Genomic DNA, 12966 nt, shown 5'->3' with positions numbered 1-12966 from the left:
TTTACATCAATACCTTCAAGGTCATTGTGTTTCTGTGTTAGCACTTACAATGAATATTAATCAAGCAGTCCTTAAGACTCTCGCTAAACTTTAGCTGAAAGGATAGAACAGTTAAAGACATTTTTACAGCTGGATTTTTTTTCACCCTTCTAATAACCCCTTTGCACACATGAGTGTACAAGTCATTTTTCAGAGGGCAAAGCAGAGCAATAGGAAACACTCATAGTTTCTTTCCTCCCTGATTCCATTTGGTCCACGAGCTTGCTGGCAGTTTCAGAGAAAGGCTTTATCTTTTCTTAGACAGACTTTATTTTCAGGTGGCATTGTTCTTAAGTGCTCTTTCGGAGAATCGGGACTGTAAGGATTCCACGATGTTTCCAATTTCCTAACCCCTGATTTCCTAAATGCCTTTGATCTCTCTACTAAACTGCCCAGGCAGTGGGCTGTATGAAGGGGCCTAATGCTGCCCACTCTCGGATTATCCCTGGGTCAATAGTACCTGCCGGTCCATATCATATTTGGTGCAAATCTGTTACTCACCTTGGCTTTCCCAGCACTGAAATGTGGAGGCAAAGATCTTGAGGCCACTGTTATCCTAGCTCTTGTCTGGGCCAAGTTACCTGAGAAAGAGACCACAAAGCACATAAATAAAAGGAAAAGTTAAGGAATAGGATCATGAGTAATTTTTCCCTTTGTGTCCTTATATTTTTTTGAATTTTCAAAATAATTTGCTCTGAATTTTAAAAATTTGGAAACTTTTGAAACTTTGATGATATAAATTATAAACTATAATAATTATAAGTTTAAAATAATTTGTAATTTATAAATGAATTTATATTAGTTTTACAAGCAAAAAGAAAGAACATAAAAGTATTAAATTTATGTTCACTGAACAAACTAGAAATAAAAGGAAATTACCTCAACATAATGGCCATTTATGAAAATCTCACAGCTAAATGTCAGAGGCATTTGAACCAGAGCAACTCCATCCTGAATAGGAGCTGAGTGAAAATAAGGCTGAAACCTACTGGGCTGCATTCCCGGGAGGTTAGGCATTCTTAGTCACAGGATGAGACAGGAGGTTAGCACAAAATACAGGTCATAAAGACCTGGCTGATAAAACAGGCTGCATTTAAAAAAAAGAAAAAGCTAGTCAAATCTCACCAAAACCAAGATAGTGATGAAAGTAACCTCTGGTCATCCTCATTGTTCATTATATGCTAATTACAATGCATTAGCATGCTAAAAGACACTCCCACCATCTCCATGACAGTTTACAAATGCATGGCAACATCAGGAAGTTACCCTATGTGGCCTCCAAGGAGGAGCACCCCTCAGTTCTGAGAATTGCTAATGCTTTTCCCAGAAAACTCACGAAAAACCCACTGCTTGTTAAGCATATAATCAAGAAACAACTATAAAAATGGGTTACCAGCAGCCTTTGGGGCTTCACCGCCTATGGAGCACACATGCTTTTATTTCTTTACTTTCCTAATAAACTTGCTTTCACTTTATTCTATGGACTCATCCAGAATTCTTTCTTGGGCAACATCCAGGAACCCTGTCTTGGAATCTGGGTTGCGACCTCTTTCCGGTAACACAAACATCATACCAGTGAAAAATTGAAAGCTTTTTCCTCATGATCAAAAACAAGACAAGGATTCACACACTCACCACTTCTACTCAATATATTATAGTAATGGAAGTCTTAGCTGGGGCAATTAGGTAAGAAAAAGAAATAAAAGACATCAACCTCAGAAAGGAAGAAGTCAAATTATCTCTGTCCACGATCTTATATGTAGAAAACCCTAAAGATTCCACATTAAGGTTGGGTGTGGTGTTCATGTCTGTAATCCCAGCACTTTGGGAGGCTGAGACAGGTGGATCATGAGGTCAGGAGTTTGAGACCAGCCTGGCCAACATGGCTAAACCCCATCTCTACTAAAAATATAAAAATTAGCTGGGTGTGGTGGTGGGCACCTGTAATCCCAGCTACTCAGGAGGCCAAGGCAGGAGAATCACTTGAACCTAGGAGGTGGAGGTTGCAGTGAGCTGAGACTGTGCCATTGTACTCCAGCCTGGATGACCAGAGCAAGACTTCATCTAAAAAAAAAAAAAACTCCATATTAAAAAAATTATTAGAATTGATAAATGTTAGAACTAACTTTAGCAACATTATTTGATATAAAATCAACACCCAAAAATCAGTTGCTTTTTTTTTTTTTTTTTTTTTTTTGAGACTGTCACCCTGGCTGGAGTGCAGTGGTGTGATCTCAGCTCACTGCAACCTCCACCTCCCAAGTTCAAGCAATTCTCATGCTTCAGCCTCCTGAGTAGCTGGGATTACAGGTGCCCTCAACCATGCCTGGCTAATTCAGTTGCATTTTTATGCACTAAAAATGAACTAGTCATAAAAGAAATTAAGGAAACAGTTCCATTTACAATAGCATCAAAATACAATAGAAATAAATTTAATCAAAGAGACAAAAGACTTCTACACCAAAAACTACAAGACATTGCTCAGAGAAATTAAGGCATGAATAAACGAATGGATAACTGTTCATTGATTGGAAGACTTAATATTGTTAAAATGTCCATACTACCCAAAGCATTCTACAGATTCAGTGTAATCCTTATTAAGAACCAATGGCATCTTTTGCAGATACAAAAAATATCCTAAAATCCATATACAACCACAAAGGACCCAGAAGAGCCAAAACAACAGTAAGAAAAAGAGCAAAGCTGGAGGACTCACATTTCCTGAATTCAAAACATGTTACAAAGCTACAGTAATCAAAACATATGGTACTGAAACAAAGACAAATAGACCAATTAAATAAAATACAGTGGCCCAGAAATAAACACACACAAATATGTGACAAAATGATATTTGAAAAGGGCACCAAGACTACACAACGGGGTAAGATAATCTCTTCAACAAACTGTGTCAGGAAAAGTGGATATCAACTGCAAAAGAATACAATTGAACTGTTACAATACATAAAAATCAAATCAAAATGGATTAAAGATTAAAATGCAAAAACTGAAACTATAAAACTTCTAGAAGAAAACATAGGAGAAAAACTTCATGACATTAGTCTTGGCAACAATTTTTTAGATATGAAACCAAAACATAGGCTATAAAAGCAAATATAGACAATGAGACTACATAAAACTAAAACTTCTACTCAACCAAGGAAACAATCAATGACTGTAGAGATAACCTATGGAATGGGAGAAAGTATTTTCAAACCATATAGCTAATAAAGGATTCACGTGCAAAATATATAAGGAACTCCTAAAACTAAATAGTAAAAAAGCCAAACAACAACAACAACAAAAAGAAACAATTTAAATGTGTACTTCAATACACGTATCTCCAAAGAAGGCGTACAAATGGCTAAGAGGTATATGAAGAGATCCTTAGTATCACTAAACATCAGGGAGATGAAAATCAAAACCATAATGAGATGAAATATTACCTCATACCTATTAAGATGGTCATTATCAAAGAAACAGAAACAAGTGTTAAAGAAGATAGAAATTAGAACCCTCTGCACTGCTGGTGGGAATATAAAATGGTGCAGCTGCTATGGAAAATGTAGCATAAAGGTTCCTCAAAAAAATTAAAAATAGATCTACCATATGATACAGCAATCCCACTTCTGAGTATGTATCTAAAAGAATTGAAAACGAGATCTCTAAGAGATATTTGCACTCCTGTGATCATTGCACCATTATTCAAAGGGCCAGGAAATGTAAACAAACTGAATGCCTACCGACAGGTGAATGGAAAAAGAACATGTGGTATATACATACAATTGAATACCCAGCCTTAAAAACACAAGGAAACCCTGCCATACGCTATAACATGGATGACGCTGGAGGACATTATGCTAAGGGAAATAAGCCAGTCACAGGAACATAGTACTGCATGATTCCACTTACATGAGGTATCTAAAAGTAGTCAAACTCACAAAAGCAGAGAGTAGAATGGTAGCTGTCAGTGGCTGGGGGCAGGAGGAAGTGGGCGCTGCTATTCAATTGGTACTGGGTTTTAGTCACATGATATGAAAAACTTCTAGAGATCTGCTGTACAAAAATGTGCACATAGTTGATGCCGTATTGTATACTTAAAAAGAAAGTAGATTTCATGTTATATATATATATTGTTTTACTATAACAACAAGAAAAAGACTCCAGCTGGGACACTGATTAGCACTGCTTATCACTAAAAGACATGAATATGGAAGAAAAAAGATGCTGAAGGAAGTTTTCCTGAGAAAGAAGTTAGATAATAGAGTACATCATTGTGAGGGTTTAGGACACAGACACTGATTAGTAGACCAGGCAGTAGGGATCCTTCAGGGGAGGAAAAATATCTTTTTATCTACCCATCCTAGGCTCACAGTTGAGGCCCTTATAACAAAGGACAGATTAACAAGTGAAAAGCATAAAAATTTACTTAATATAAGTTTTAGGTGACTCTAGAGCCTTTTTAAGGAAATAAAAAGGAGAGTAGTAAAGAAATAAAAGAAGACGTATCATCTAATGGTAAGAAACTGGGGAAACAGCAAGGCCTATTTGTTCAGATTCTTCTCTGTGTCCCTGTGTCTTCAGAGATAAGGATATTTCTTTTCTGTGGATAGAAGACCACCAGTTCCTACATGACAGTCTTACAGCCTGCTTTAGGGGAAGGTCAGAAAAATCCTTCCTAGATTTTATGACCTGCTTCAAGGGAGAAGGAAGTGGGGGCTAAGAGTGACATTACTGCTTCTGCCATTTTCTCAAATTCCTTCAGCTTAAAATATTCAATAGGTCAAGGGGCCATATTTTGGGATAGTGAGCCCTGAACCCCATCAATCCCTCTGCACATAAGGAGAAACCTGGCCACCTGCAGTGAATCAGTGGGGTAGGGAGTGGGAGAACGCAGCCTCTGAATCCTGGGGGCCGATGAAGTTTTGCAGGGCTTTGCATTTGTCAGGGACGTGACCTCAAACAAATTAACTTTTCAAAGCCTCAGTTTCCGTGTCCATAAGAAGAAAACAGTACTACCTGTTTTCCTCCCATAATACTTCTCAGAGTTATTAAGGGGATTCAACAAGACAACTCACAAAACACACCATCAACACAGGACTAGAGGAAGGCAAGTATTCATTTTACATTAGGCAGTATTTTACTATTATTTGCTGTGAACTGTTCACAAAGGTCTCAAAGCAGAAAGCAAGAAAAGACCAGGAAATCTCACCAATTCTCTATGTGAGCGCTGGTTAGTCAAAAAAACAAAAACAAAAACAAAAACAAAACTATGAAAGGTAAGAAAAAATGATGAGGCAACTCTTGGCCCCTCAGATCCCTCCCACATTTCACCTTTGAAGAGTCTGAATGGCCTGCTCACTACCCCACCCACCCTTCACCACTTCCCTGATTCCTCTTCCCCCAAACCAAGTGCGTGAAGAGATTTGTTTGCATGTTTACTTACAGTGTCATTTGATTCCGTAGCAAAATAAAAAGTTGTTAATGAAAGGAAGTGCTGCAATTTGTGCATATGCAAGACACTCAAGATTTCAAAGTTTCAGCAAGTCTAGCACAAAGATGTCCAAATGTTTTCACTGGCGATATCTTCAGAGGCTAAACTGTGATTAATAGCCCAGAAAGAACCCTTTGAAGCAGGATTGGTGACATCAAAGTCGTAATCCAGGGGTGGCAGGAGCTTTATAATGAGTGGGAAGCATTTTAACACATTTCAAAGGATTTACAGCATGAATAAACAATAGACCTCAGCAGATGCGCCACACACACCTTTCAGAAACATAACCTATACAAAGTTTCCATTTTAATTTAAATGGAAATACAGTGTTCACACTTCTTTCAAATGTTAAGCATCCTCAGTGCTTCACCCCCTAGACAGCCTCTTCTCAGCCCCAGAACACCCTCCTGTGCTTCTCAAAACTGCAACTACCAATATGTGTCCTGTGTTGGAAAGAGAAAACAGAAGTCAGAGACATCTAATGGAATTTATATCCTGTGTGGGAACTGCGTTAAGAGAGAATCTGAACTGGAGCTTACAGTGATCTCACACAGTTTCCCCGCTTCCAACTTAAAGGAAAAGACACAAGTGGTCTGAAGACAGAGGCGGAACTTTTAAAAGATGGCAATTTTCAGACTGCTTCAGAGGATTTTCCTTGTTGGAAAGTACCCTAGAACCCAGGGTTTCATCTGTAGTCATCTGTTAAGAACTGACCCAAAGGATAGCTTGTTGTCTTAAATAATCAAACAGAATTCAGTCTCCCTCTGCTGCACCCTCTGGGTTTACAGGACTTGTTGCAGGGTTCCAGTGGTGATTGTTGGTGGGCATTTGTTTGAGAAATTTTCCTGCTTTAATTTTCTCTCCAAACACAAGAAATAGGCTTATAAACTAAGAAATCATCGCAAAGCAATGCTGAAATGTCAAAAGCTGTTTGTGTCAAATAGCTACAAATATAAGGAGCTGCAAATAAAAAATCAGATGCTTCAGTTCCTCTGTTACAAGATGAAGTTATCTTAGTAGACCTGAGAACTGAAATCATGTACCCCACATTCAGCTAAGATATGAGAACCGAAACCACATCTTACCATCTACAATACAATGACCTTGTGTAATTCCTGTCTCCAATAGCATGACTTTCTTTTTTTTTTTTTTTTTTTTTTTTGAGATGGAGTTTCGCTCTTGTTACCCAGGCTGGAGTGCAATGGCGCGATCTCGGCTCACCGCAACCTCCGCCTCCTGGGTTCAGGCAATTCTCCTGCCTCAGCCTCCTGAGTAGCTGGGATTACAGGCACGCACCACCATGCCCAGCTAATTTTTTGTGTTAGTAGAGACGGGGTTTCACCATGTTGACCAGGATGGTCTCGATCTCTTGACCTCGTGATCCACCCGCCTCGGCCTCCCAAAGTGCTGGGATTACAGGCTTGAGCCACCGCGCCCGGCCAGCATGACTTTCTTTTGCCAGGAGTCTCCAAGCCCAGGCAAATGGTTAGATTGCTCATCACAGAAACTTCCTGAAAGACTCATCAGCTCTTCCATGGAAAGGATCAAACTGACAGTTCATTCCCTATGATTCTATAAATCTCTCCTATCAAAGTCCTCCCCTTGGTGTTTCCACGAGTCCTGGATTGCTGCTTTGTGATCCTTACCCAATCCTAATCAAAGGCCCTCACTTTGAAATATGCTTCCTTAAAATAAATGATTACTCAACAAACTCTGACCTTGACTTCCCTTCTCCAAGACACTGCCAAAGCCTGGAAAGGCAGCGGGAAGCAATAAACTCCACTTTTGTCTTATCAGCGAGTTTTGTTGGTAATGTTTGGGAGCAAGCTTGGGACAGACCTAGGCTAATGCAGTACTTGCAGTAATTAACATGTTCCAATTTCAGTTTATAATACTCTAGCTAACAAAATACAAGGAGTTAAATTCAGTACATAGTTGTATAGAAACATACTATAACAAATACTATAGTAGCTAAGTGCAGTGGCTCTCATCTGTAATCCCAGAATTTGGGGAGGTAAAGTGGGAGGATCGCCTAAGCCCAGGAGTTTGAGACTAGCCTGGGCAACATAGAGAGACCCCGTCTCTACAAAAAAAATTTAAAAATTAGCTGGGTGTGATGGCATGCCTGGGGTCCCAGCTACTCAGGAGGCTGAAGTGGTAGGGTCAGTTCAGTCCCAGAGGTTGAGGCTGCAGTGAGCCATGATCATACCACTGCACTCTAGCCTGGGCAACAGAGCAAGACCTCATCTCAAAAAACACAAACCTATAATATTTTGTATGCTAAAAAACTTTTCTCATCTTTTTTTTTTTTTGAGATGGAGTTTCGCTCTTGTTACCCAGGCTGGAGTGCAATGGCGCGATCTCGGCTCACCGCAACCTCCGCCTCCCGGGTTCAGGCAATTCTCCTGCCTCAGCCTCCTGAGTAGCTGGGATTACAGGTGCGCGCCACCGTGCCCAGCTAATTTTTTTTTATTTTTAGTAGAGACAGGGTTTCACCATGTTGACCAGGATGGTCTCAATCTCTTGATCTCATGATCCACCCGCCTTGGCCTCCCAAAGTGTTGGGATTACAGGCGTGAGCCACGAAGCCCGGCCCCAACTTTTTTCATCTTTACATAACCATCTCTCCTAAATCTATAACAAGAATTTATTTTAGATTTGATACATGTAAGTAACTTAAGATAGCCACAAAATACGACACAGCTGTAGGAAGCCAAGAACAGGCAATCATGTGTGATGTTAAATTTTGTTGCGCAGTTTTTACTTTCTCCCTTAGCATTTATCTACAGCTTTAAGGTTTAATATAAATAAATGGGCAGAGCAGGACGGAAGCGTTCCCAGTCCACCTGGACGTGACCTAATCTCTTATGAAAAGAATATGGATAATGTATATACAGTCACGTGTTGCTTAACGACAGGGATATATTCTGACAAAAGAGTCATAGGGAATTTTGTCGTTACATGAACAGCATAGAGGTACTTACAAAAACCTAGACATAGAGCCTCTGCACACTGTGACAGTTACAGATACAGGATGAAATCACGTTGTCAGACCCAGACAAAACAGGGCTGGGAAGGCCTAAAAAAGAGGGGACTCATGCTTACATGTCTGAGGTAAGAACTGTTTCCACGGACTTTCTAAAAATCCCACAAAAAACCTTTTTGCATCCTTCATGCATCTCTTGCTTTGATAAGGTTTATCACTAGGCATTCTATAGGACTGCAGTAATTCAGTTAAGATGTTCTCAGAAGAACACTTGCCCAGTAACAGTATCTAACCAATGAACTGACAACTCTGGCTTTGAACCTCTGGAACCAATGAACTCTATTTCTAAGCAGTTTATGTAAATCTCTTTTTTGCTAATAAAAGCTCCCCTAACACTTCCCTCACTGAATGCACTGGTGGCTTGCCATTTTATCCCATTCCAGATCATAATCCTTATTTATATTTCTAAATTTTATATTTATAGATAATTTTCTGGTGTGTGTGTGTGTGTGTGTGTGTGTGTGTGTGTGGTTTTTGTTTTTGTTTTTTTAAGGTTGATACACCTAGGCTATATGGTATAGCCTATTTCTCCTAGGCTAAAAACCTGTATAGCATGTTGCTGTATGGAATACTATAGGCAATTAAAACACAATGGAAAGTATTTGTATATCTAAACACAGAAAAGGTACAGCAAAAATATGATATAAAATGTAAAAAAACAGTACACCTACATAGGGCACATAACATGAACGAGACTTGCAGGACTGGAAGTTTCTCTGGGTGAGTCAGTGAGTGAGTGGTATGTGAAAGCCTAGGACCTTACTGTCCACTACTGTAGACTTTATAAATACTGCATCCTTAGGCTATACTACATTTATTAAAAAATATTTTTCTTTCTTTTTTTTTTAGACAGAGTCTTACTCTGCTGCCCAGGCTGGAGTGGAGTGGTACAATCTCGGCTCACTGCAAACTCTGCCTCCTGGGTTCAAGTGATTCTCCTGCCTCAGCCTCCTGAGTAGCTGGGATTACAGGCATGTGCCACTACGCCCAGCTAATATTTTTTGTATTTTTAGTAGAAATGGCCTTTTACCCTGTTGGCCAGGCTGGTCTCAAATATCTGACCTCGTGATCCACCCATCTTGGCCTCCCAAAGTGCTGGGATTACAGGCGTGAGCCACCACGCTGGCCTTCTTTTTCTTCAGTAATAAATTAACCACTTACCATAACTGTTTTACTTTACAAACTTTAAAATCTTAAACTTTTTGACTCTTGGTCAGGCGCGGTGGCTCATGCCTATAATCCCAGCATTTTGGGAGGCTGAGGCAGGCAGATCTTGAGGTCCGGAGATCAAGACCATCCTGGCCAACATAGTGAAACCCCATCTCTACTAAAATACAAGAAAAAATTAGCCAGGCATGGTGGTGTGCACTTGTAGTCCCAGCTACTCGGGAGGCTGAAGCAGGGGAATCGCTTGAACCTGGGAAGCAGAGGTTGCAGTGAGCTGAGATGGCACCACTGCACTCCAGCCTAGTGACACAGTGAGACTCTCTCTCAAAAAAAACAAAAACCAAACAAACAAAAAAACAACTTTTTTACTCTTTTGAAATAACATTTAGCTTAAAACACAAACACATTGTAAGATGTACAAAAATATTTTCTTCATATCCTGATTCTATAAGCCTTTTTAAATTTTAAGATCTTTTAAAAAATTTGGCTGTTTACTTTTTAATTTTTTAATTAAAAACAAAGACACTAGGTCAGACACTAAGTCAGATGCCTGTAATCCCAAAACTTTCGGAGGTCAAGGTGGACGGATCACGAGGTCAGGAGTTCAAGACCAGCCTGACCAAGATGGTGAAACCCCATCTCTACTAAAAATACAAAAATTTTCCAGGTGTGGTGGTGAGCACCTGTAATCCCAGCTACTCAGGAGGCTGAGGCTGAGAATTTCTTGAACCCGGGAGGCAGAGGTTGCAGTGAGCAGAGATCGCACCACTGCACTCCAGCCTGGGGGACAGAGTGAGACTCCATCTCAAACAAACAAACAAAAAACAAAGACACTAACACACACACTAGCAGAGGCCTACACAGGGTGAGGATCATCAATATCACTGTATTCTACCTCCAAACATCTTGTCCCACTGGAAGGTCTATGGAGCAATAACACACAGGGAGTCGTCATCTCTAATCACAAAGCCTTCTCTATAATCACAATGCCTTCTTCTAGAATACCTCCTGAAGAACCTGCCCGAGGCAGTGTTACAGTTAACTTAAAAGAAATAAGCAGGAGTACACGCTAACTTAATAACTTAAAAGCATACTATAGCATATATGTAAACCAGTAACATAGTTGTTTATTATCATTATTCAGTGCTATGATAACTGAATCTGCTATATTTTAGACAACTGGCAGTGCGGTAGGCTTGTGATATCAGCATCACCACAAACACGTGAGTAATGCATTATGAAGGCTAGGACGTCACTAGGAGACAGGAATTTTTCAGCTCCATAGTAATCTCATGGGACCCCAGTTGTATACGTGGTCTGTCATTGACTAAAATGTCATTATGTGATGCACGTAACTATGTGTAGAAGGGATTGTAGCTTTGTGGAGGGAAGGAATCAAGAGTAAGTAAGAGACCACACTGTCCTTCCATCTGTTTTACTGAAAAAAGGTATGCACAGATAACAAATTCACTGCCTTTTCTGAATATACAACTTTATCGTGCAAGTGAGAAATTCAAAGGCCCAAAGAAACCCCTTCCTATTCTTGTATTGACTTTTAATTGGCAGTTGTCTGTCATTTAAAGAAATATCTACATAATTAACACCTTTAGACTATTTGCTTGAAGAAAGCCAAACCAATGTTTTCACTGACTTTTTTCTTTAGAATGTAAACGGCTTGTAAGATTTGTGACCCAGAGATCTCAAACTGTAGAGCTAGGGAAAAAATAGTAACTCCTTCTTCTCTCCTTAAGCTTTAAAACTCATCAACAGGATCTCAGTCCAGCAAACAACTGTACTGAATCCAAGACTGTTTCAAGGAGCTAACAAGCCTTCTCTTTCCTAACACAGCCAAGAGTGGAGTTGCTCTGTTTTCTGCATTTTATCGCCACACTGGCAGAAGGTCAGTCTGTTTTAATGACGAGAACTTCCTCTTAGAGCCAGATGAAGGAAGCTCTTCCCATATGTTCTTGGTGGAGTTTGCTTGAAAATAACACGGCTGCCACATGGCATGATATGTGTTCACCAAAGTACAAGAGCCTATACTGTTGACATTTACCCAAAAACTGCCCAAGAAGACTTGACCCATTTAAAAACACAATAAAATAAAAGCCACATACACATGTCTGTCAGCACCCATGTCACTGAGGTATGAGAATGGCTTATTCCAATCTCAGAGCAATTAGAAATAGTCCTGGGCAAAATCATAATTTGGGCAAAAGATGTATTCAAATTCCCCATGTCCCTTTTCACTTCTCTATTTCCACTTCTGAGGGTGCAACATGGCTTTAATGCTGTCTCGTCCCTATCCCAATATCCAGTTCCCCCTACTTCACTGTCCCACCCTTGAACTTTTCCATGCAGTACACACTCCTCCATATTCCCATCAAATCTCCTTTTGTCTTTGTTCCAAACCTATGGGTTACTATTCATCTGACACTTAATCCAGGTATAATGTGTTAATGGACAAATGAATGTATTAATTCATTCAGGTGAAATGGTTTATATGGTAAAAAAAAAGCTAGAAAAAATTTGTGGAATGATTCGATTGATGGGAATGTTGAGTACCTACAGATGATCTAGTGTCTAGGTAAGGGGGACAGTTTTGAGATAGGGTATCTTTCATTTAATGATGCTCAAGTTATTCATACTGTGAAATAATACAGTAAAGGCCTTCTATGGGTCTTATAAAGGATGAATAGAATGCAGCTGGTATATATATGAGGGATTCTTTTCAGGACCCCTAGGTATACCAAAATCTATGCAGTCAGCTCTGAAGAACCCACATATAAGAAAAGTTGGCCCTCCCTATATGCAGTTTTGCATCCAACCAATACTGTATTTTTGATCTGCATCTGGTTGAAAAAAAAAAATACCTGTATATAAGTGGACCTGCACAATTCAAACCAACATTGTTCAAGAGCCAACTATACAGTTCTTTGTTTCAAGGAGAGGATAGCCCAGAGAAGCTCTTGTGGAAAGGGGAAAGGCTGGCACATAAACAATTCATTGCAATGTAAACTGGTGAGTGTTAGAATAAACCTCTGAATAAAGTGACATGAAGGGACGGAAAACTAAGTTTTTATGAGAGAATGAGGAAAACAAAAACTGAAGAGCAGGCAGTGAATGAGCTAGATTTTGAAAGCAAAACATGAATTTGATAGGAAATGGAAGATATTCTAACTGGAAGACAAGAACGAGATGGACACAGAATGTACACCTGAAG

The 12966-nt window shown here is 39.6% G+C and overlaps 1 protein-coding gene across 4 annotated transcripts in view; it reads right to left on the bottom strand.

Annotated features, from left to right (window-relative positions):
* The window catches only part of MYO3B (myosin IIIB), a 493214-nt gene that overhangs the window by 199917 nt on the left and 280331 nt on the right, over positions 1–12966 (bottom strand). For all 4 annotated transcript variants that reach the window (XM_021668991.2, XM_064373364.1, XM_064373366.1 and 1 more), the window contains one exon: positions 541–620. In XM_021668991.2, the coding sequence (XP_021524666.2) occupies positions 541–620 (80 nt within the window). The remainder of the gene's footprint in view (positions 1–540; positions 621–12966) is intronic.

Source organism: Aotus nancymaae, unplaced genomic scaffold, assembly GCF_030222135.1.
Source record: "Aotus nancymaae isolate 86718 unplaced genomic scaffold, 86718_ANA_hifiasm-v0.15.2.pri h1tg000008l, whole genome shotgun sequence".
Taxonomy (NCBI): Eukaryota; Metazoa; Chordata; class Mammalia; order Primates; family Aotidae; genus Aotus; species Aotus nancymaae.
The sequence above is the reverse complement of the archived record's forward strand: the minus strand, read 5'-3'. Positions and strand labels throughout refer to the sequence as shown.